The sequence below is a fragment of the Amphibalanus amphitrite genome, unplaced genomic scaffold, assembly GCF_019059575.1.
Source record: "Amphibalanus amphitrite isolate SeventyFive unplaced genomic scaffold, NRLGWU_Aamphi_draft 000770F_arrow, whole genome shotgun sequence".
Lineage (NCBI taxonomy): Eukaryota > Metazoa > Arthropoda > Thecostraca > Balanomorpha > Balanidae > Amphibalanus > Amphibalanus amphitrite.
In genome coordinates, this window is record NW_024882264.1 from 203,805 (window position 1) to 229,247 (window position 25,443).

General features: G+C 56.8%; 1 protein-coding gene across 10 annotated transcripts in view; it reads right to left on the reverse strand.

Moving 5' to 3' along the window:
• Nucleotides 1-609: 609 nt before the first annotated feature.
• Nucleotides 610-25,443, reverse strand: part of LOC122365881 (calcium uptake protein 3, mitochondrial-like) — a 51,608-nt gene continuing 26,774 nt past the window's right edge. The window contains exons 4-13 of one of the 10 annotated variants that reach the window (XM_043337480.1): nucleotides 24,601-24,648; nucleotides 23,787-23,869; nucleotides 21,973-22,059; nucleotides 18,267-18,333; nucleotides 14,784-14,834; nucleotides 10,550-10,670; nucleotides 9,632-9,760; nucleotides 8,657-8,820; nucleotides 3,667-3,824; nucleotides 610-2,319 (exon numbers count right to left, since the gene is read on the reverse strand). In XM_043337480.1, the coding sequence (XP_043193415.1) occupies nucleotides 2,248-2,319; nucleotides 3,667-3,824; nucleotides 8,657-8,820; nucleotides 9,632-9,760; nucleotides 10,550-10,670; nucleotides 14,784-14,834; nucleotides 18,267-18,333; nucleotides 21,973-22,059; nucleotides 23,787-23,869; nucleotides 24,601-24,648 (980 nt within the window). In that variant the 3' untranslated portion in view covers nucleotides 610-2,247. Of the gene's footprint in view, nucleotides 2,320-3,666; nucleotides 3,894-8,656; nucleotides 8,821-9,631; nucleotides 9,761-10,549; nucleotides 10,671-14,783; nucleotides 14,835-16,684; nucleotides 16,742-17,672; nucleotides 17,727-18,266; nucleotides 18,334-21,972; nucleotides 22,060-23,786; nucleotides 23,870-24,600; nucleotides 24,649-25,443 lie in introns of those variants that run through there. The other 9 variants (XM_043337478.1, XM_043337479.1, XM_043337481.1 and 6 more) reach the window with 9 other exon arrangements.

A 25,443-nucleotide genomic window follows, 5' to 3' on the forward strand; every position in this document is an offset into this window, starting at 1 on the left:
GGACCGCCAGTGAAACTGGACAGACATTCACCGGTCAGCCGCGTAGAGCCAGTCTCGTCCAGTGAGTGTCCACTGAGTGTCCAGGAATGTCCAATGAGTGTCCAAGAATGTCCAATGAGTGTCCAAATGTGTACAGAAGTGTCCAATGAATGGCCAAAGAATCACTCCCAAGATGGCCAGTTTCGTTCAGGTCGGCCAGTAACTCCAGTGTCCAGGGTTCAGTCGCCCTCATGTCAAAAAGTGAGTGCCCGAGTGCCCGGTCACTCCCGGATAGGCCAGTATCCACTGTCCAGCGAGTGTCCAGACACTCCCAGTGCGGTCAGTGAGTGCCCGGTCACTCCCAGGTCGGTCAGTGAGTGCCCGGTCACTCCCAGGTCGGCCGTCCTCTCCCACATTAGCCAGTCACTGAGCGGGTAGCGCGGCTGTCGTGCCATAAAGCGAGCTTCGTGCGCGCGTTTCATACGGTGTTGTCAGCGATGTCGATGTGTGTGAGTGCGGGGTGCGGCGCCCGGCCAGGTCCGTGCAATACCCGGCGGCTCGGCACCGCTGCCCCGGCCCCCGGAGTCGCGTCTGGCCGGAACACGCCGTCCCGGGCCACAGAGTACAAAATAAACATTTCCGGCGTGTATTTACCATCCGCTTTGCGATCACAAACCATGCAACAGCTCAAGAAAAGGTACATCTCGGCGGCGATTCATAAGATGGATGAGGCAAGCGCGGCGCGCAGACTGGCTTCACTTGATCATACGACTGTGGGTTAGTGCTAACAACGATCCAATACCGCGCTCTGCGAACAATGTAACAATATGGCCATTGGCGCGGCCGGGCGCGGCGGTCTGCACTGACTGACCGGGGGCGTGCGCCCGCCCGCCGAGTCCACGGCTCGGCACCTCACACAGACGAGTCGGCACCGCGCGGCTCCAACAGCGGCGCTCTTCAAACACACGCCAACGAGCGGTCACCGCCCGCCGGCAAACAACAAACACAGCGGCCGGTCTCCGAGAGAAGCACCCGCGACTCACACACACACACACAACGACTCAAATGGCGAGCCAACAAAGCGACTCCAGCGCCGGGTGACAATCCTCCACTCCATGTACATTGACTCCAATAGCGGGGGACGCTCCTTTAACACACTGACTCCAACAGCGAGTGACAATCCTCAAACACACTGACTCAACCAGCGGGGGACGCTTCAACGCACTAAATTCCACATCGGGTCGGGCGGCCATCCGATGTGGAACAGCCACTCCACCTCGTAGCCCAACTGAGGGCCGTCACTCGAAGGGGCCCTACCATCCTCAGGTCGCCATTCTCAACTGGAACCCCAACCCGCCACAAGCACACACGCTCCTAACACAAGGATCACACGGGTGTGGGGGCCCTACCAGGTACACTGATCCGCCCCTCCCAGCAAACAGAATCCCTAGAGCACCACTGAGTTTGAACACAACCAGAGCACATTGAGGACTGTGTGCCAGCAGCTAGTCTGACGGCCGGCGATACTCCGCGACCCTGTAGCGGGCCGCTCTATATAGCTGAGGTGTAACTACCGCGACACAGACCGCCGGCGGCGGGACAGGATAACACAGATTGCCGCGCCGCGGAGTCGATCCCACTCGGGTTAATCAGCACACCACACGCGGCCCCGAGACGGACAGACTGACTGACTGACTGACTGAGACGGCCGGACCGGCGGTACGGGGCCATGGGGTCCAGTCCGCAGCCACACACATCACTGTCACTGACCAGAACAGCTCAGGGAGACACAGAGCGGTCAACCGTCCCGCACACATCACTGTCACTGACCAGAACAGCTCAGGGAGACACAGGGAGCGGTCGACCGTCCCACACACATCACTGTCACTGACCAGAACAGCTCAGGGGAGACACAGAGAGCGGCCGCCCACACAGTACTCACACTGACCAGAACAGCTCAGGGAGACACAGGGAGCGTGACCGGAGCCGGAGCCGGAACGGGAAGCGACCCGACTGGCCGGGCGCCGACCCGCCGGGCACTGGGCAGAGGTCAGCGGCCGACCCGAGTCGAGCACAGGTCAGCGGCCGACCCGAGTCGAGCACGGGTCAGCGGCCGACCCGAGTCGAGGTCAGCGGCCGACCCGAGTCGGGCACGGGTCAGCGGTCAACCCGAGTCCAGCAGAGGTCGGCAGTCGCGGCGGCTGACCTAGGTCGAGCACAGGTCAGCAGCCGCAGTGACCCAGGTCGAGCACAGGTAGTCCGGTCCACCTAGGTCGAGGTGCGCATCTCCTGTTTGACGCAGTACTTGAACGCCTGCCAGCCGGTGGTGCGTGGTGTTGTCTGAAACGGGACCGGCTCAGGTCAGCTGACGTCTGTCCGGTCACTGAAGCAGCGCAGACGGGGGGACCGAGCTCAGACAGTCGCCATCACTCAGTGCTGATGGGAAGAACCGACCGATTTGAGATGACGCAACTTGCAACAAAACAGCTCTGTTTTGGCCAAACAAGTTGCACCAGACCGTGCGATTGTAGGCGGCCAGGTAATGCCCTCCATACCGGCTGAAAAATCACCTCATTTTGCGGGTCGATGCGGGCCACGTCAGCTGACGCTGTCCCAGACCCAGTCCCTGGGCTCGCCGCAGCAGATTGCGCCATCAGAGGCGAACACGTGACCTGATCGGCCGGACGGCGGGCCACGCCGCGACCGGGGGCCCAATTTACCGGTAAAAAGGACCTGCGTTAACTGCAGATTGAGGTGGGGCGAGTGAGTCCACAGGAGCAGACTGCCCGAGTGGTGGCCGGTGGCGGGGCTCGGCAGCCTGCCCGTCCCTCAGGACGGACTCAGCCGCCGCCGCCGAACAGCAACTGTCGGCCGTCCCGGACGTATAAAGGCTCCGATAAAAAATAAATCAGAAAAGTTCGTCGGTCAGCTCAGTTGATGGCGTCCGGCTGTCGGTGGTCATAGGCCGGGTTCGAGAGACGACACTGGAGTTGTGTTTTACAGGGACGGCCGAACACCGCCGATACGGCTGGGGGGGGGGGGGGGATTAACCAGCTCACAGAACTATCAGAGGAGTGACAGTCCGACCACCGGCGGCGGGCAGCCGCGTCCAGTTATCCACCGAACAACCGTGTCCACTGTCCACGGCCAGCCAGCATCCATGGGGTTTGTGTGCGCGGGCTCCATCTCCCAGGTGCCGCCATACCGGGCCGTCTGCCGGGGTCTGTTGCCGGCTGCTGTTTCGCCGCCGTTGTATCCGCCCGGCGGGCCGCGGGCCGCCCCGGGGCTCCCGCCGGCGGCCGGCCTAGCTCGCCGCGCCGGCGCCGGTGCTTATTTGTACGTCCGACGGCCGTTTGTTAGCGGCCGGATGCAGCGAGCCGCGACGGTCGGCCGCCCACGAGGCAAAACAGGCCGTCAATACGCGGACAGAGATGACTGACAGGGGGGCCACTGCGGCGACTGGGCGCCAGCGAGCCGCTACCAGCCCGGCCGACGGCGCCGGAGAGCAGCGGTCTCAGCCGCCCCACCTGTGTGATATTTCTCACCCGACAGGTGTTCCGTCAACCAACTCACCTCCGCCGGCCCCTGCCGATCGGCCCGGGACACTCGGCAGGACCCCAACTCCCGGACCCTGGTACACCACTTCCCCTGCCAGCCCGCCCGCCTCCCTGCCGCGGCGGAACCCACCTTGAAGCCGCGCTGGCGGCGCTCCTTCATGAAGCCGATGAACTCCTTGTAGCTCAGCTGTCCGTCGCCGTCCTCGTCGAAGATGCAGAACACGGTGTCTACCACGTGGTCCGAGAGCGCCTTGCCGGTGCAGATCCGCACGGCGCGGTGGAACTCCTCTGTGGGTGGCGGGTCACTCGGTCAGGGCGCCTTGCCGGTAAAGATCCGCACGGCGCGGTGGAACTCCTCTGTGGGTGGCGGGTGAGGGGGTAGCAGTGTTCTAAAATTGGATTTTGGTTGGGTGTGACGATGATGGCCAAAAAATATAGGATGAAAAAAAAAACAAGTGAAAACCTACATATCACTAACCTACATGTATATCACTTTCGCAATAAAGGCGTAACGCTACGCTGGCTGATAATAAAAGAACATACCATTCCTGACCACCAAAACTAACCGAAAAAGACGATGCAAATAGGTAAGGGTGATATACGGCAGAATTATAACTTTAGCATCTGATCGCCAAGTGTTTCGAAATCCGTCCCATTTTATCCCAACCTTTGTGTTTGATTGAGACTAATGAAGTTAAGAATCACCCTTGTCTCTTATACAGCTACCTACTTCAACCAGTGAGATTTCATTTTCCTCACAAGTCAAAATGCATTGTCACAATTGAATGACTGTCCAGTGGCCATCCTTCTCCTAGCCTTAAATCAATGCCTTCCTTTCCGTTTCAGATGCAGACAGCAGATATTACCGTCAGCATCTGCTAAGTTCCTGATTTAGTGCAGTTGACTCAGACCGTGTAATGCGTGAGGCGTGGTCATCACTGTGACACTGTCAGACATAAAATTTTAGGCGATCATGATACCCTGATGGGCAGTTTGTTGACTTAACTGATCGCTATGAAACCGGAAACCGTATAACTCATGTGTTCTGGCCTCTGGGACGTTTTGCGCCTACAATATGGCAGCACCGCTTCCAAGATTACTGTATATTTGAGATAATATGCGGCAATATAAGTATGTAGTTTTCGTTCGCATCTGATCTGGTAATATTCGTACAGTGTACGCAGTATAGCTTTGAGCTTTCCATTTTCAACAGATATGACAATGGCCGGATGATACTGGAAATGGTGCCTTTGCTCTGGGCACACGGAACGGGACGCAGTATTGAGTATGCAATTGCAGTCGCACTATGCAGCATGACATACGCCGGAAATCTCCCGGCCCGAACGCCGGAACGGCCAGCGATAGTCGGTACTCATTACGCATAGTGAAAATGGAAACGGTGTCAGCGCAACTCTTCGAAAGGAACGGTGCACTACATGAGACTAGACAAAGGGTCACTGATTAGGGCACCCCAAACGGAACGATGTGCACTGCGCAGCATAATACGCAATATCGCAATAAAAAGCGTGCAACTAACCAGTAACCAGGGCATCCATATCGGAACGGAACGGGATGCAAAAAAAAAAAAATGATAAAAGGATGCCACCGACCTCATGGCCGGCCACCGAAACGGAGCGGTAGCTTCGTATCATGTCACGTGATAAGTGCTGAGTGAGAGCGTCAATGATCAGTGATCAGTGATCAGAGCACCCGCAACAGAACGGAGGGCATCAGTGATCACTGATCAGAGCAACTGCAACGGAACGGAGGATCGCTGATCAGGACACCCCAAGCAGAAGGGAAAGCGAGAGCACAACTGACCAGAACACCCGAAACGGAACGGGAGTGAACGGAACGCATTAGCGGCTCGCCGAATCGCGATTCCGGCCAAACATGGCCTCAAGAAATAGGTCACAGGTCAAAGGTCATTTGGGTCAGGAATATGAGATTTTCAGAGTAGGTGTCAAATTAATTGACTCGAGGGTCCTGAAAGTTTCGTCGCGATCGGCCGCTTTTTACGCGAGTTATTCTCGAAAAAAAACGAGGGGGTGGTTCGTTCGACCCCCCCCCCCCTATACGGGCGAGGGATAATTTATTAAAAAGCTAGGGCCTTCTTAATCCCATCTACCAGCTTCAGAACATGTATTGGGCAGATCTGGGAATACCGTATCTTAAATTTATCCCTAGAGGTGTGCCAAGGTATCCTTTCATTCATCTTGGCTTTCCCTCGGCCGAACGCTTCGTGTTTAAAAACCTTTAGAAACTAATTGAAATGAATAATTGGCGGTAAGATTATTGCAAAGGCATGAGAAATTAACGTAAAATACATCATTACCGGTCTTATAACCTCATTTCGCGTATGAAACCTGCCAGAGTCCACAAAGTTTCATATTCATCCCTAGGGTGTGCCAGGGTGGCGTGTCAGTCATCTTGAACCCCTGCCCGACCCGACGCCTCGAGTTTTAAAGACATCTAAAAACTAATAACGTAAATAATTTGTGGTGAAATTGATATAATATGATCAGAAAAGAACGCAGAAGAAATTAGTATCGGTCTCAAAACATTATTTTGCCTATGAAACCAGCCAGAGCCCGCGGAGTTTTAAATTCATCCCTAGGGTGTGCCCAGGGTGGCTTTTCTCATCTTGGACCTCTACCAGGCGCGACGCCTCGAGCTTTAAAGTCCTCTAGAAGCCATTGACGGACATAATTTGTGGCGAAATTAATGCGATAGGATCAGAAATAAACGCATAATATATTGGCATCGGTCTCAAAACATTATTTTACCTATGAAACCAGCCAGAGACCGCGGAGTTTTAAATTCATCCCTAGGGTGTGCGCAGGGTGGCTTTTCTCATCTTGGACCTCTGCCAGGCCCGACGCATCGAGCTTTAAAGTCCTCTAGAAGCCATTGACGGACATAATTTGTGGTGAAATTGATACAATAGGATCAGAAATGAATGTAGAATAAGTTGGTACCTGTCACATACCCCTATTTTGTATATGAAAGAAGTTAGAGCAAATCAAGTTTTAAATTCATCCCTGGGGTGTGCCAGGGTGTGCCCAGCTGACTGCGGGTCCAAAGATGAAAATTTTGTAGGCGTATCCTGCGCAACTTAGTCAAAAGCGAAATGCAGAGGTAGTGTTTAATTTGCGCAAGCAGCGGCTCATCCGTTTTGCGTTGGCAGCAAACCACTAATCATAGTTGTTATGAATATCCAAAAGCATTTATTCAGAACACAAGCCTGGTTTTTACAAACAGTTGAGGTGATCAAGGTCATTCAACGCATATTTGTTATCAACAGCTGGAAGTGTGCAAGGTTATTTTCTTTCGTTGTCAGTCAGGGTGAGTTGTTGGGTTTGTGCCTTGATTTCGATTTTTTTCATGGAAATTATGTATTATGTAGCAAACCTATAAGTTCTATTCTAACTGTCTATATGGCGCTGCTAGGTATATCTGGTAATCTGGCTGTTAATTGTTGAGCATGAGTTGAGCATTTTTCAAAGATGAAAGAATTCCAATTTACCTGGTTTTGGGGATGAAAATATTTTATCCATTAGGTGTGATTTTCCACCCAAAATTCCTAAAAATGGAACACTGGGGGGTAGCCGTCAGCGTGTGAGGGTGGCAGTCCTCACTGCAGCGGCCCAACACACTGCGGCCAGCACACTCAGACAGTCCCCGCAGCGGCGACCAGACCCGAGCATGGGGCAGACCCAAGTCAGTGACCAGACCCGAGTCCGTGATCAGACTCGGGTCTGGTCAGACCCGAGTCTGAGACGAGACCCGAGTCTGTGACTGGACCAGGGCCTGACCACTGACCAGACCCAAGTCAGCGACCAGACCCAAGTCTGGGGCCTACAAGATCGCGGCCGACGGAACTTCGGTGCCATTTGTCCGGTCGCACACCCGTCAGTATCCGGGCCGCGCAACCGGCAGTATCCGTCAGTGTTCGTCAGTATCCGTCAGTCAGTGTCCAGCCGCACACCGTCCGTCCGCCCGCCAATATCGGCTCCAATATCGGCTCACAACTGATGGCCGCCATTGATCCCGACACAGAGCGACAATCGATGTCATAGACCACCGGCCAGCTGCCCGGCAAATGATGACGCGCCGCTAAACAGACACCGTCGGAGCTCTATTAAATTTGATATCTTATATACGCAACGTGTCTGTTCAAGAGACAGAATTCAATTTGTTCGACACGGTTCTTCCTGTATAGCCACTCATACGGCGAAGTTGCGGACGTCAGGGATTCGGCCTCTTCTGACATTACCGTAAGTAATGATGTGAGATCTAAGCAAACGAATATTAAGATATTTTGATATTTAAGGTTTCATAATGTCCATATAAAAATAACTATTTTGTCAAGCAGAGCCACTAGCGTCTGGATTTGATAAATACATTCAGTTATTATTCACTTGATATAGTTTCCTGGAGGATTTTTTCCATTCAACAGTCCATCAAGCAGCTATCTGGGTAAATGTTACCTTCCATGATGCCAAGTTTGAGAGGCTACTGATGGTTTCGGGAGGTGTAAAATTCAGATTTACTTTGCATTGTTTTTTTTTTAATAAATGCTTTAAGAGCTAAACATAACCGCAGGTTGTTTGCAAATTAGACGAACAATTTTCGTTAAAATTGTATTTTTTATTGAAAAAACGGAGGAGTCCTCGCTTGCTGGTGTTTCCACAATAATATGTTGTCATGTTTTGTCGATTGCTGCGAATCAAGGTAGTGTTGGTAATGTGCGTCACCACGATCAGAGACACATGTTCCATTGTAATGAGCAACTCACCTCCCTCCCCGTAGTCACATATGCCGGCGCCGCGACCCGTCCCCACGGCATGACCCCGTTCAGTCGAGTGGCCACGTCAGACGCCATGTGTTCCGTCAGTCGCGCGGCCCCGTCAGACGAGTGTTCCGTCAGTCGAGTGGCCACGTCAGACGTCATGTACTCTGTCAATCAGGCTGCCGTGACAGCGCTCAATCCCTGCATCCGCGTCCCGTCACGATAAGGCCGCCGGGACGGTCTGCTGATCGCGCGGCCTCACACCTGACGGTTCACAGCGGCCCTGTCCCAGCAGCCGCGCGGGGCGCCGCCCGGCCGGCGGACCCACCTTGTGAGATGGGCTGGTCGGCCATCGTGTACATGCGCATGGCGATGGCAAAGTCCTCCAGCTGGTTGAGGAAGCTGCAGAAGTCCCTGAACTCCTCGAACGTGACGCCCCGCAACGACGTCTCCTCCATCCGCTCCACCAGCCGGTCAATGTAGAGGTCGTACCTGGCGGCGCCAGGGGTCACGGTCAGGTCAGGGTGGTTGATGTACAGGTCGCACCTGGCGGCGCCAGAGGTCAGGGCAGGGCCCGACCCCCCCCCCCCCCCCCCGAGAGCAGCTCCCGGCAGCTCCATCGGGCCGGGTCCCACATGGCCGCCCAGTCAACTAATGCCAACTTCAGACAGGTCGCGGCACCAGCGCCATAAGTGGGGCGCTGAGTGGTCGGGCCGCCGCCGCAGCTGCTCCTCCGTCCCACACGTGCAGGTGGCCGCGCGGCCCAGCCCAATAATCCGCTCTCTGCCGACTAACGAGCCCAACTCGGCGCTGACAGCACCCCCCACGGCGGCGGCCACCTGATGCTGCCGGTCCGAGCCGTATTCCTCCCACCCACTACCGACGAATACGGACGGCCGCCGGATGAATGCCGTCCCTCCCTCTCGTCTCCGTCTGAATGCGCGGCGCTCCCTCCCCAGTCGCCGCACGTCCCGGCGGCGCTCATCAGACCGGGGCGCGCCACCACCCGCTCTGTGACCGTCCCCCGACCCGGCCCGTGTACAGACCCCCGGCGGCCCGGCCGGCGCCGATATTGGGCGGACGCTATTCACACCGTCGGCGGCGGCATTCAGGAGGCGCAATGGAGCCGCTCATTGCGGTCAGCTCGCTCTCCGACCGGCTGTAAGGCCAGAGAGGTCGGCCGGCGGCCCGCTAACAGCAGCCGCTCCCGAGAGCGGCGGGCGGGTTACTATTGGTTCGGGTAGGCGGGGTACGCACAGGTCCTGGTGGGTAGGGTACATACTGGTCCCGGTAGAATACGTACTGGTCTGGCCGCAGGTAGGTGTAGCGCAGCAGGATCTTGGCGAACTCGACCTCGCTGATCTTGTGGTAGCCCTTGGCGAACTCCTGAAACTCGATCTCCAGCACCTCCTCCTGGAGGTTCTCCATGAACCTGCGGCAGACGGGCAGACAGCGCGTCAGACTGGACGGACAAACTGCCGGCGAGGATCGCGCCCGACAGCGCACCGGCCGCCTGACAAGTGGCCGTCAGTGGTCACAAATCCGCCGTCCGTCGGCAGCTGTCGGCCCGGTGCCGACGACGACTAACTACCGCCGGCTTCAGTCGGCCGGCCGGCGACCGGCGACTGCGGGGCGCCGGCCGGTGACCGGGCGCCCCGCCGGTTCCGATGGGGCCCGTCGGCGGCCGGCAGACACGCTGTAATTGCCGCGACTCTGCACCGCGGCCCATCGACCCCGCGACAACAGCGGTGTGGCGCAACAGCGGCCGCGGCGCTAACCCACCGGAGCCGCCCCCTCCCGCCGGGCAGTGGAGACCCGCGCACGGTCCGCCCGCGGGAACGGGACCGGAGACGGAGGGGAGGGAGGGCTGAACTCAATCAGCCAACACGCCCCTGATTATTGTATCCAGCCGATGACACTATTTGCCCATTCAGTTAGTACTTATTGGTAGAAGGGTTATCACTTTAAACAGTCCTAAATGTGAAAGACATCCTTTAAGCGACGGTAAAATGTATTGAAACATCATCAAACGTTCGAACGGTGCACTCAATCATTCTGAGGCAATGAATGCAAATGCACCATGAATACCAAATTAATACCTTAATGCAATGAAAGCATGTCAAATATAAGCGTCCCGTAACTCGGTCGACTGGACTCACTGTCTGAACCCGTGATCGCCCTCGGACTCACTGTTTGAGCCCGTGATCGCCCTCGGACTCACTGTTTGAACTCGTCGTAGGAGAGCTCGTGGTCGCCCTTGGGGCCGAAGAAGTGCACCAGCAGAGTGGTGTTGACCTTTTTCTTGTGCTGTAGGATGTCGTCCTCCACGTCCTCGTCAGAGCCTGTAACACCGAGCTCGGTCAGCGGTCAGCGGCTGACACCGCGACACGGAGCTGCGGTCAGCGGCTGACACAGAGCCCCGGTCAGCGGCTGACACGGAGCTGCGGTCAGCGGCTGACATGGAGCTGAGCTGCGGTCAGCGGCTGACACGGAGCTGAGCTGCGGTCAGCGGCCGACACGGAGCTGCGGTCAGTGGCTGACACGGAGCTGCGGTCAGCGGCGGCCCGCCGTCACCGGGTCACACCGCACACCGACCGCTGGGGGAAGCGTGTGGACGGACCGTGATATTAACCTGCCCGAGGAACGGCCATCAAAGAGGCCGGCTAAACTGGACCCCAGCAGAGAAAACAACTCAACGTTTGAAACTCTAGTTTTACAGGAGCTGGACATCATGAAGGGCGAAGTTAGTGCGTGTGTGATCCGTATTTGTTGGACAAACGGCGACGCACAGGTGATCACGCAGGCGTGAAATACAAAACACAAAAAAAGATATAAAAATAAGTGGAAGAATCCAAAAGGATACGACGATAAAAACAACGCAGCAATGCTGGCTGCTGCCAAGCAAGACAACACCCATTGTGCAGATACTCGAAAGCCGGCGCCGCCGTTAAAATGACACCGAACGAGGCAACACCAGGGCGGGAAACATTGAGATAACGACCAGCCAACATCGCAGCCGCGCAAGAAGCCCCGACGAGCGTCCAGCGAACGAACGGAGACATGCAGCGATCGGAGGCGGCCGGCTGACCGTCCCACCGGTCCCGGGCCGAGTTACATAGTTTAGTTAAGTACCCCGGTCCAGTCCCCCACCCCGGGCTGGCCGTCCTATCCGTCCCGGGCCGAGTTAGTTCAGTACCGTACACCGGTCCAGTTCCCCACTCGGGCCGCCCTGGTCGGTACGCCGTGCGGTAGGGGAGGGGGAGGGGGGAGTCGGAGCTGGAGTGGTGCAGCCCAGTTATCAGAGAGAAGGCCGTCCCCGCGACACCGGTCATCTTTCATGCCAGCAGAGAGCCTGATTGGTCCCAGGGAAAATGCATGACCTATCAGAGAAACGTACAACTCTGACCTTGCTGATGAATGTGACCATTGTCGCAACTTGCGAATGAAATAAATTATTCCAACAAGTGTGCATTGATGCGCAGCTAACGAAACATCGCCTTTCATCAAATGATGAAATGTTTTTTCAGCCCACGCCCAGAGAGAAGTTGGGCGAGTGCGGTATGTTTTGAGGACTCTCCATACATCTCCGGCCGGAGCCATTTGGCCGACACCGACCGTAGTCCATCTTCGGAAGGGGATCAGCCCTCAGCAGAAGTCCCGGCACGCGTCACCATTGATTCGACAATCCACTTGGCCAAATACAACAGAGGGCCGCCGGCCGTTGCCACTCCGAGGAACAATGCCAGATGACTCCCAGGGTTTAGCAGCAGCTCACCAGGGCACGCACAGTCAGATCCACTGGTGGCACGGCGCGGGCGGAAAAACTGCAGAGGCCGCTGGACGAAGCAGCACGCCGGCCAGGACACGAGACCCGTGCACCGGGACCCTTCGCGGAACTAGGCGCGCCGGCCAGGACACGAGACCTGCGCACCGGGACCCGCCGCGGAAATAGGCGCGCCCGCCGTTAACCCGCGCCCTGCTGGGGGGGGGTGTTTGAACACCCCCCCTTGTGGTTTTTCGCGAATATCTCAAAAACGGCGGCGCGGAGCGCCGCCGTTTTTGGTACACCTTATCATACATCAATTCTACACATGTTGTGAAAATTTCAGACCAAGGTCATTCAAGGTCAGGTCACCAGGTCACTTGAAGTGACCTCACCTCATAAAAAGTTTCAATGTCTGTCATAGCTACACCGAGTGACCGATCGCTTTGAAACTTTCAGCGATTGCTAAGAGCAATAGCATGTACAAAATGTATATCTCAGAATTTTGCTATCGATGACCTAAGGTCAGGTCAATTTTGCGACCTCCCCATTATAAGTCAATGGGAGAAAATTGAAATGCGCCTCTTTTGGACGAAAGACATTATAAACACTCACAAACACCAAATTACAAGTGGTCAAGACACACTGAACATGAAAATGGTGTCCGTGACCCTTGTTTGTGCCCTGAGGTCATCTTAGGTCACGAATGGTATATAACAGTTTTTCGCAAATAACTTTTGATAGAGGCATGCTAGAGCGATGAAAACGCCTTATATGTGTTCAGCTCGACGATACGGATCGACTGATATGCAACATGACCCTTTCCGGTCAGGTCATGACCTTGACCTGAGGTCAAATTTTCAAGTTGACCTTTCAAGGTCAAGTTATAGTTCATTCGATGCGTCTTGACGAGAGGAACACGATGCCGGTAAAAGTAAGCTCGTACAAGGCTTGGGTCAAAAGTTATTGCAGAAAAACTGTTTCAGAAAAAATCGGCTATTTTTGCAGTTTTTGCCCCCTGCAGGCAAAACCGTTGACGTTAGGTCAAATCTGAGAGAATTACTCAGAAAGGGCGTTAATAGGGCTATCGAATGCACTTTTCCGCGGCGCTGTAGCTCTATTGGTTCCTGAGTTATGCGTTGGCTTCTTGGAAATTTTCGATATTCGACCTGGAAATCGGCGAAATTTTGCCTTCAATGACCTCTGGTGACCTGACCTTTGACCTGACCAAAAAAATGACCGAAGTGATTTCGTCATTATTTTTTACGCTCTTTCGAACGCCGTCTTCCGCGTATCGCTACGTGGCCCAGGAGCCGAGTTACAAGGGGGGGTGTTCAAACACCCCCCCCCCAGCAGGGCGTGGAAATCCAGGACCCCCAGCCGGGCGCGGGTTAATAGCGCCGGTGCGTGGCGCGCCTTACTCGGCCCGGCCGGCCGGCCCCGGCTGCACGAGAGGTCGCGTGCCGCGCTGACGCACAGTGCGTGTGGCAGGCTTCCGCGCCATCTCGGCTCTGCGACCATTCGGCTGAGCCTCCTCGACTTATCATACGGGACGGCATTAGCTACGTTATATTGGCTAACACGGCTGCTAACGAATCCCCACCGCCCGATTAACAGGCTCCGGAATGCAGTGTGCAAGTGCCCGCCTGGCACGGAGCCCCAGGTGTGGTGCGGCACAGCATTGCTCACGGCGCTCACCACCAGAACCATCTGGCGGCAGACTGACCTACTACAGACGTGTTGCGGCACAGCATGGCTCACGGCGTTCGTCGCCAGAGCCATCTAGCAGCAGATTGGTGTACTAAAAACGTGTGTTGCGGCACAGCACAGCTCACAGCGTTCGTCGTCAGAGCCATCTAGCGACAGACTGATGTAATAGGGACGTGTGTTGCGGCACAGCATGACTCACGGCGTTCACCGTCAGAGCCATCTAGCGGCAGAGTGGTGTACTAAAGACGCGTGTTGCGGCACAGCATGGCTCACGGCGTTCACCGCCATCTGCCTGTGGATACGTGCAATACCATGCGCCAGTATCGGATCTCTCGACACTGAGCAACGCGGAATGACACACTGATGTTCGTAAAGCTTTGATCTAACATAGGACCGCCCAGCACCTACTGTGTGGGACATTGGGCGCATGACAGCAGGGTATATTGAGTGAATGACAGTGACAGTGCGCTGATACGAAGGAATATTAAAGGTAATACATATACCGGAATGTTAAATAAAGGTAATACATATACCGGCAAATGTTAAACTACGCTAAATCACTTTTGCTTACCGCCCTTGCACCCACCTGTGGACCGAAATATGACCACTAGACCACCGGACTGACAGCATTCAAAGAGCGACCGGACCCAGGCCCACACATTCTGCGTGCAGAATAACAGCTCCTTCCCACTGAGTGAAGTTCCACTCCCCGAGTCGTTCCAGTGTTAGTCCGTCCTTCAGTTCACCGGTTAGTAGCCCGAGTCGTTCCAGTGTTAGTCCGTCCTTCAGTTCACCGGTTAGTAGCCCGAGTCGTTCCAGTGTTAGTCCGTCCTTCAGTTCACCGGTTAGTAGCCCGAGTGGCGCCACAGCCGCCGTGTAGAGAGTGCCGCCACCGTTCACGGCCGCCGCGCAGGGTCAGTTCAGAGGACTGGCGCAGTGGCCGATGGTGGCCAGTTAGGACGGCGCGGTGGCCGGGCCGTACCGTACAGACGGAGTCCGGCAGAACTGGCACCCGGCGCTGGCGGCGGCGAGCCTGATCGACAACGAGCCCGCGTCCAGAGCCGCCACAGCAAGCAGAGTCAGCGCCGTCCGTCAGCCGAGTCAGCAGAGTCAGAGCGCAGCAGCAGCAGCAGCAGACGCAGCAGCAGTCAGCGGCGGTCGAGTCAGAGCATAAGCAACACAGCGGTCAGTCAAGTCACACACGGTCAGCGAGCCATACACAGTCACAGTCAGCGGTCAGGAAAGTCACGGACAGTCACTCGAGTCATACGCAGTCAGCGGTCAGCCGAGTCACAATCAGCGGTCAGCAGTCACACAGTCTGCGGTCAGCAGTCTCAGTCAGCGGTCCGCGGTCAGCCGAGTCACACACAGTCAGCGGTCAGCACACACAGTCAACTGTTGAAGCACACACAGTCAGCGGTCAGCACACACAGTCAACTGCCAGATAAGTCAAAGTCAGCAGTCAGCTGAATCACAAACAGCGGTCAGCCGAGTCACACACAGTCTGCGGTCAGCAGAGTCATCAGCGGTCCGTGGTTAGCCCGGCCGAGTCACAGTCGGCGGTCAGCAGTCACACACAGTCAGCGGTCAGCGGTCAGCCGATTCAGCGCGTCACGGGTCAGCAGAGTCACACACAGCCTGCGGTCAGCAGAGTCACAATCAGCGGTCCGTGGTTCGTCGAGTCACAGTCGGCGGTCAGCAGTCACAAACAGTCAGCGGTCAGCGGTCCGCGGTCAGCCCATTCAACACGTCACGGGTTAGCCGAGTCACAGCCGGTTAACTCCACTACACAGGACCGGAATTTCTCCTAAAACGACTTCACACGTCATTGACGGGAAAAGGGTCGCTTATAAACGTATCACCGCCGCAGCTGACCTGACTAATTTACATTATTAAGTGGCGGTGTTCCAGTAGGCTGCCAGGTGGCCAACACAACTTTGACACAACTTTGACCGCTGTCCGATAGCGCGCCGGCGACGAAGACCGATGGGCACGCGTCAGCGGGACCCGCGGGCAGCGGCCACCCTCAGCATGCTAACCGCCGGGCGGGGACAGCCCGATAGTCCATCCAATCACAGCCGGACGCCGATAAGGTGTCACCCGAGACAGGCCACCCTCGAACGGTCACATCCCTCGAACGGTCAGCCGTCACGGCACCGGACGGTCCGGATGGCCACCACTGGACCGAGCGATGGTCCGGCCGCCCCAATGGTCCGGCCGCCCCGGACGGTCCGGGGACGGGCGGTCCGGTTTGGTCGCCCCAGAGCCGTGCCGAGGGTGGTAAACAGCACTTTGGGTGGTAACGCGGCGATCGAACAGGTGATATTGGGGCCACGAACTGGCAACTGATCCCAGCTCTATTTCATTGACGCAAATCGATGCAATGTTTATCGTAAGATGCATTTGTTATGTTGCATACCAAATTTTTGATATGTTAAATGCATTCCAATCATTTAAAGGAACATAAAGCAGGTATTAATACGAGAAAAATAAAATGTCAGACAAGTAGCGCGGTTTTCGTTTTATAGATGCCATATTAATTGTCAATATCGAGGGTGAAGGGCTCGTGAAAAATAAATGAACGGCTTATGTTACAGTGCGGCTGCCACGTTCAAAGCGCCGGTTGGTGGTATTGCTCATCACACATGCTCCATCAAAATGTAAACCGAGGGAAAATAAACCAATGGCTAAACACCACAGCTGGACCGGGACAAAAAGAACAGCCGAACTGAGCTAATATGAGCTGAGCTGAGCTGGGCTGAGCTAGGGTGGCGGGTGAGCCGGCGCGGCGGTGCGGTGCCGCGGCTGGCCGGTCGGCCGGAGCGGGGTGGTGCGGCGGACTGGGGGCCGGCCGGGCCCTCAGCCGGACACACTGCCACTTACGAACGCCGCGCAGAATGGAGACTCGCTCCTGCGGGTCCCTGTCCAGATCATACAGACCTGGGGCGGCCGGAGCCGAGGGGAGGGGGGGGGGCAGCTGAGATACCGCGGCACGCGGCGGCCCGACACACCCCGCACAGAGACACACATACAGAGCCGGTACCAGAAGCGGCGCCGGCGGTCCCAGAGGCGCGGGAAGCACAGGCCGCCCCAGAGGCACAGCACACTAAGCACCAGCCCGCGCCGTCCCGTCAGTCGGGGAGACAGAGACACGCCCGCGGCCCTCGACAGCAGACCCACCTGTACAGTACGGTACAGACCACGCCGGGCCTGCCGGCACACCACTGCCGCACAGGAACAGTACGAATACACGAACAACTACGCACACATGACCGACAACTACGCCAAAACTTCCTACCGAAGCCCGCTACGTGACGGCGACACGCGAGTGCTACTGGTGGTGCAGATGGTTAACAGCATAATTTAGGCGCTTCTGAGGACCAGTCGCCCGCAAAACATTTCAGTGGGTTCAACAACGGCATGAAGAGACCAATTGATTGCACTCGCGTGTCAAGCTCTACCCTGGACATCTCCGTCTGGACGGACGGCGGAGGACGGACAGACTGCGGACGGACAGATTGCGGACGGCGGAGGACGGACAGACTGAGGACGGACAGACTGCGGACGGACAGACTGCGGGGCACATCTCCGTCTGGACGGACGGCGGAGGACGGACAGACTGCGGACGGACAGACTGCGGACGGCGGAGGACGGACGGACGGCGGAGGACGGACAGACTGCCGACGGCGGAGGACGGACAGACTGCGGACGGACAGACTGCCGACGGCGGAGGACGGACAGACTGCGGACGGACAGACTGCGGGGCAGCGCGGGCCCGGAGCCGGGACAGCTCAGCCGCGGACACACAGACGCACAGACAGACAGACAGACACACACATACACGCAGACAGACACGGACACGGAGACGTACATGGCGCGAACAGGGCGTCCTCCTTGGTCAGCGCCCTCCTCACCAGGTGCACGTCTGTGGGCGGAGCGGCGCACCGCGGAGCGGCTGGCTCAGACATCGCTCCACACCGACACACAACACAGTCACAGGCAGTCACTGAACTCAGCCAGCAGCGGAACAGGCAGCATTAGAAACCACTCCGAACTCGGAGCCAATATCGCCACAAACGGACGCAGCCAGTGACACATTTTCTCAAATCCATCCGAAAGCGAAATGGATTGCAGCGATTAACGATGCACACTCGGCAGGCGTTTAATCAAAAAGGCACTCAGTTCTCGTCGCTCGGACGTCAGGCCATTAGCAGCTGAGGCCAGTTCATTCATAAGTCAGCCCGCCGCGGATAAATCACTGAAACGGGGAGGCCGTCACAACACCAAACACGCGGCCGGCTGGGACACATGGTACGGCGGCCGCTCGGTGCACCGGCGGCCGGGGGAGCGCGCAGGGTCAGAGGGCCGTGTCTCTCAGTGACGGTCCAACCCACAGGTGCCGCCGCGGTGCCCCTCCCCGCCCCGGTCCCGCCCGCCCGGGCCGGCGCGGGGCTCGGCCACCTACCTTCAGCGTCGGTGGCGCCGCCGGAGCCGCGACGCTCCCGCCGAGCGTGGCTGAATATCTTCTCCAGCTGCGGCACAGACAGACAGACACACGGCGGCCGGTCAGCGGTCAGCGGCGGTCAGCGGTCAGCGGTCAGCGGTCAGCGGTCAGAGGCAGGGACCGGCGGCCGGACCAGCACCTCTCCGGCAACGAAACGGCGCCGTATTGTGACCCAACTTAGAATGAGCAAACCAAGTAACTCATCAAACACAAACTAATCTCTAAACTCAGAACACAATATGTAATATATATGATAGATAATAACCAACTGTAATCAATATACATGTAAAATATGTACAAATGTGCATGAAAAGTGATACAGAACAAAGAGAAAAGAACGGGAGCGGGCACAGACGTCAGCGTCAGAAATTTGGCGCTTCAGACAGAGAAGCTGAAGAAAGCAGACTGCCGCGACTATGTAGAAATCCAACACAATCTACAAAGATGTTAGTGGCAAGAAACCGCAAGACATTCCACGTTAGTGCTGCTGGATGACATCCTGACACCACGACGGACCAGGGACGGCACTGACAGCAGGCGGCGGGCGGCGGCGGACGGACCAGCCTCGGCTACAGACCACGAGTCGACTACAGATCGGCATCGACTACGCACACGGCCGTCAACGACACACAGTCCGCCAACTGCGGCACCACGGAAAACGCTGCCTACGGAGTCGGCGGCCGCGGCCACTAAACACATACACACAAACACGCACGCACACACGCACACACGGGCAGAGGGCCCGCGGACACACGGGCAGAGGGCCCGCGGACACACGGGCAGAGGGGCGGGCTGCGGCCGGCAGAGAGCCGGGCCAGACCGCTGCGGCAGGACGGGCGGGCTGCGAGCGGCAGAGAGCGGCCGGGCGGGGAGGCCGGCCATCCCCGGCACACTGGACCGTAGCGGCCCCGGCCGCCGGCGTCTCGGTTGCATTTTACGGTTAGTGCCTCATGGGAGATCGGTAATGGAGGTTACGGTTGTTTATGCCTTCCAAATGGCGCAGGCTGCTTAAACTAGGAATACTTTTCTGAGAACTTTCCTTGGCCACGGAAAAGCCGACGGAAATTTGTATTTGTCACCAAATAAAGAGGCAACGTCTGGTGAAAATGGCAGTGTTAACTGGGCCGAGCGCGACTATCCGAACTCGCTACCATAAAGAGTTCCGATGAAATTGTATTACGGAGAACGCCGTCCGCGGGTGGACGGTATCTGATATCTGGGCGGCTGATCCCGCCGCTCCCGGCCATAGATACAGCTGGCTCATGACTGGCCCGGCAAAATGGAACTATCGCCGAGGTAGCTCCAGGCACGGCCGCCGGCGTCCACTGGGCCGAGGCCGGGGCCTAGGGGCATACCTCTTCAGAGTAGGGGAGAGTGGGGAAAGATGCCCAGGGTTTGACTATGTCATATATTATTCGAAAATGACGATCGGAAAGCCAAAACTTGGAGTTTCAACGGAAGCCGACATCATTTTTCTCCAAAAATATCACACTTTCGTGCCTGAAATATGATAACTTTTTTTGCTATTAAGCATTTTCCTGAAGAAGTGAAAGGGGGCATCTTACCCCACAGGGTGGAAAAGACGCCCCCTGGCGTTGGGTAAGATGCCCCCTGCACTATAAGTGACATAAATAGGCACGTGAATCGCCTGAACGAATCAGTATCAGTAGTCCCTTCGAGCCTGCAGTAGACACCAAACGTCATCGTAAGGGCCCTCAAAAGTAGTCGTAAGGGGCTTCAGAGGTCATCGTTAGGGCCATCATAGTCCAGCGTGGCCAAACAAGCCTCCGTGGTGGCGTTCGGAGACCACTGTGGGGCCCTTATAGGTCTTCATGATGCTTGAGGGCCCTCGAGCCCATCGTGGGGACCTCAGATGCCAGCGCGGCCCGTGGAGCCAACGTGGGAGCCCTCAAAGGATGTCGTGAGGGGCCCTGGAACCAATAATGGGGCCCACAGAGGCCGTCGTGAGGGCTCTCAGAGTCAGATGCCGCCCAAAAAGTCGCTGTGTGGGCCGAGAGACCGGCATGGGGAGCACCCGACCGTACCGGACTCTCAATAGTCCCAGATCGGCTTTTGTCTCTCATCACAAGTATGTAATAAATGATTTGACGGGCTGCTTGAAGGACAGCCTACGGATTTAGGGGGGCGTCTTTCCCCATCAGGACAGGGGGCATCTTACCCCAAGGTACCGAAGTAACATTAAATCAGCACAATTTGTTAGCCATAAAACTACACCCTGAAACAAACTGTTTGGGACACAGTACACGCATGTTCATGTATCACGACTATAGCAAGGGACGCAAAAATTATCTACCTTCTTTGATATTTACAATGTTTTGACGCTAAAATATTTTTTGAAAGCAGCAAATAAAAAACATGCAATCACCAGCCAGCCGTTGCCCAACTGAGCTTCGCAAATTTTTGTGCAGTTAACAAGGCAGGCTTCCGCTTTACGCTAAGAACATTAATTTCCAGGTTCGATTCTTTGTTTCCCCGCTAGAGGGGGTGGGGCGTCTTTCCCACCCTGGGCATCTTACCCCACTCTCCCCTACTCATCGCCAGCGGTATTACAGTGTAACCCTGGTCGGGGCCTAGTGGACGTTCTATGGCCTCATCACCGGGGTCCAATGGGTGCTCGTGCGATACTTATGGTCCAATGGGCGCCCCTGGTGGAGGTGACAGCCCCCGTGACGGGAGGCAGGGGTTGATTTAGGATGGACGGAGCCGAGTTCGTCTACTCCCACCCCCTCCCCCCTCTCCCTGACAATCAACATGGCTGGCCTTACATTCGCCCGCATAGCCCGTTAAGTCACTCCGTGTTTAATGGTAACTTGGCGGCCGAATTTGGCAGCCTCTGAGTGGATCTGTGCCTTCAACCTTGAATTTTTCAAGTTTGCCGGATATAATGCGGCAGCCCATCAGGTACGCCGGAGCTCGATAAAATATCCATGGTCTTCCAGAGACGACACTCCACAGGGCCATTAGCCACTGAAGGACACTGAGCCGGTTCATTGTCAATTGACGCCCAGCAATCGGATCTTAAAACGCTGCACCTCGCATCCTGTTTAGAGGCTCTAAGGCTCTAAGCACTATTCAGATCAGCAAGAAGTTAGTGTCAACTGCTCGAACTCAGGCACCACTGCAGTGAAGACTAGGCGGGCATGAAACAGCCCAAGATACGGCTACTCTATGGTCGGGTGAGCCCCACCGCGCCAATGTTTGACGCCGCGCCAGTGTCTGACGCCGCGCCGGTGTCTGACGCCGCGCCGGTGTTTGACGCCGCGCCACAACAGTATATGACGCCGCGCCACTAGTGTCTGGCGCCGCGCTAGTGTTTGACGCTAGATTTCGGTGAGCCCTTAGCCAAGCCGGTGCAGGCGAGGGCCAAATTACAGCCCGAAGCAGTGACACAGGCGCGAGGGTCTGCAGGCAGTTTGAGGCAGCGTGCCCGCCGAGGCTTTAGTTGACAGGTCGGTGTTTGGACGGGGCGCGGCCCGGCAGGCGACAGCACTGCAGACCGAGCGCAGACGGCCAAACTGAGCCCGAAAGCCGGTCCGCCGCAGAGACCACAGGCAGGCAGAGTGGGTGAGTGAGAGCCAGAGCAGCGAGAGACAGAGACAGAGCGGCCGGCGGCGGCGGCGGGTTCGGTCCGGGCGGGGCAACTCACGGCGGCGCGCGTGCGCTGGTAGTCCTCCTCGTCTGATAACGTTACCCGCAGCTCCTCGAGCATGTTTAGTGCCATCAGACGCAATATCTGCAGTTACAGAGCTACGGTCACCGAGGTGGCGGCGAGGCAGAGGCGGGGCGGCGGCGGGGGCGGCGGCGGGGGCAGGGACGCTGTGGCAGGCTCTCGCCGTGTCCGAATAGTATGTCGCCGGTCCTTGGGCGATTTCGTGCACTCTGCGGGGCCGCCTACAGGCAGTTTGTCCCAATTAATAGGCTTTGTCTCGATGTCGAAAGTTATAGGATGTGGGCACAGTGGCACACACAGGCGGATGCAGGAGCGACTGGGCGACAGACGACGGACCGGGGGCCGGCGCTCGGCGCGGCGGCCCGTCTCTACTGAAGGAGCGCCACCGCAGCGCGGCCGGCGGCGCCCCCTGCGCGGCCGGCCGGCCGGCGCGCCGCCCGTCCCCGCCGCAGCTGGCCCGTGGCGCCCCCTCACGGCCAGTCACGGCCGGTCACTGCCGGTCACTGCGGGTCACTGCAGGTCGCCGGGCAGTCTCACTGGGAGCAGGAGCGGTGCGGCCGCGTCCGTGCTCGGCTGAGTCCGTAGTATGGTGCACGCCCGACACAGAGAGGGACCACTTAGCAGGGCAGCGCAGACGCAGACGAGAAGAGAAGAAAGGCAAAACGACGTATACACAGTGCAGAGAAGAGCGCAAGGAGAGAAGAAGAAGCGGAAAACAGAGGTCCGATCAGCCGTGGGAGACAGAGGGGGCCGACAGTGGGGTATGTGCAGCGCTGGCGCCTCTCCAGTCCTCAGTTACCGACCTAAGTCCTCTGGTTAACCGGTCACAGACGCACATCCACAGACGGGCGCATCAAGACAGCACACAGGTCATACACGCCGGCAGACTGTATCAACAGCGGCAGTAAAAAGGGGGACGATCGGGGAGCACGATCCCCACACTGACAAAACACTATCTCTGCATGAACATTAACAATGGTGGCTGGAAGAAAATGACGCTAACTTAGTTCATTTCTTCACTGCTGCGAGGGCGATTCTGAAGGGTGGAGAGAATTTTCTACATAAATGTACTTCTCGATATTTAATAGCACCTCAAAGCAAAAAGTCAGACGAACACAATAACTTTATACGGATAAATAAATATGAATGTGTTGTCTGATAACAACTTAACATAGATGTTATCATATCACCAAGACACCGACTGTGATCTTTCAACTTCCGTCAAAATTCAATGCTACCCTCCAGCAGTTAGTCTCGTTGTCTACCCTACCCACCCATTACCCCATTCGGTGAGTCAATAGAGAGCCAACACTGCCCACCAGACTGCACAGGGTCCCACACTGCCCTATCAGACTGCACAGGGTCCGACCCACACTGCCCATCAGACTGCACAGGGTCCCACACTGCCCATCAGACTGCACATGCACAGGGTCCCACACTGCCCATCAGACTGCACAGAGTCCCACACTGCCCATCAGACTGCACAGGGTCCCACACTGCCCATCAGACTGCACAGGGTCCCACACTGCCCATCAGACTGCACAGGGTCCCACACTGCCCATCAGACTGCACAGGGTCCCACACTGCCCATCAGACTGCACAGGGTCCCACACTGCCCATCAGACTGCACAGGGTCCCACACTGCTCATCAGACTGCACAGGGTCCCACACTGCCCATCAGACTGCACAGGGTCCCACACTGCCCATCAGACTGCACAGGGTCCGACCGAGCAGCCGCCCCTCCCCCTCCCCCGTCCCGAACAGCTCTCTCCGTCCCCAGCGGTACGTACCACGAGGAACTCTGTTCGGCTAACACGCTCGTTGCCGTCCGTGTCGAACATGTTGAAGGCGATCCGGAACCCCGTGGCCGGCTCTGGGGAGACGGCGAGAGACGGTGAGAGGCGGAGAGACGGAGGTGAGGTGGCGGTGAGACGGGGGTGAGGTGGCGGTAAGATGGGGTGGGACGTGGGTGAGGTGGCGGTGAGACGGGGTGAGGTGGCGGTGACACGGGGTGGGACGGGGGTGAGACGGGGGTGAGTTGGCTGTGACACGGGGGTGAGGTGGTGGCGGTGAGACGGGGGTGAGTTTGCTGTGACACGGGGGTGAGTTGACTGTGAGACGGGGGTGAGGTGGCGGTGAGACGGGGGTGAGACGGTGGCGCGGGGCGCAGGGGCACGCCGCCGAAACAAACGACCGGCACAATAATAACAGATCACTGTACACTTTGAAAGACAACAAACGGCAATTCGAAACAAAATTCACAGTGATTTTTTTCCAGGCATTTGCATTCAACTTCAACGAATCCGAAAATCCCCTTTTAGTGATAACTGGACAACAGAAGTCACAGTTGGAGTCGAAAACAGGGCCGGAATTTTTGGAGAGAAGCGGTTTGGTTCGTGCGCCAGTGCTGTCTGTGGTTTCAATGACGGAAAGAGGCTTCACACTTTTAGCGACCGTTCAACGGTAGGGGAAACCCTAGACTAGGCGAAGCGCAGGGAAGGGAAACACATCAGTACCACTTTTCAGGAAAACAGCGGTTATACAATAATGAGCGACAGCAGTGAGTCACGGCCACGGCCGGCAGCGGGCCGGAGGTCAACTTACTCGTGAGAACGGAGAGCAGAAACAGGTACTCGGTGTACGATATGATGCCTGGAACAGCGCGGCGCGCGGCGTCAGACACACCTAGTCCGCCGCGCTAGTCACCGAACCGATTACCGTCAGCGACACTATCGCAACATCGGGTCAGCTGGCACAGACTCATTCAGTAAAAACAGACATGGGCGGTAAAGTGCGACAGGAAATTAGCAACAACAATGCACTGCCGGCAACGGAAGCTAAGAGTCACTTATTACCGTCAGTCAATTACGGTGACCTAATGCCAATTAAAAGTAACATTAATACCCCCTATGACTCAATCACATCCGCAGCGCCGTGTACGCCAACGAGTGCAGCCGGGGGGCGCTGCACTCTGGCCCGTTACTGCCACTATCCAAACCAGGCGCGCAGAGCAGGGCCTAGCCAACCGGGGACGGCTGGCCGCCTGTGCAGTGTACAGGGTGTCCGGAAAGTCCTGGCGCTTCTTTTGGACGCCGTGTAACGCGCGCTGTGATTATTGGACATTCAGCCAATCATCACAGACATGACCCCTCGTTGATTGCTCAGCCAGAGGTCGTGTAAATATGACCTTGAAATCGTTTTCAGTGATGGGTAGATGGGCGAAGATGCGCCTTGTCGCTGAATGCCTGCGCGCGGCGGCCGGGTGCGACTTGAACGAGGCTCGAGCTGCAGCGCGATGCGGCGTTTTTCGATGAATGGTTTAGCAGGTAAAGGTTTATTTCGACTCGGGAATTCCTTAGAAAATATCCTCAGACCGTTTCGAACGCGATATGGGAACGGAGCAGCATTTCAGCGCGGCAATCGAAGAAAGTGCGGGGGTCTGATGGA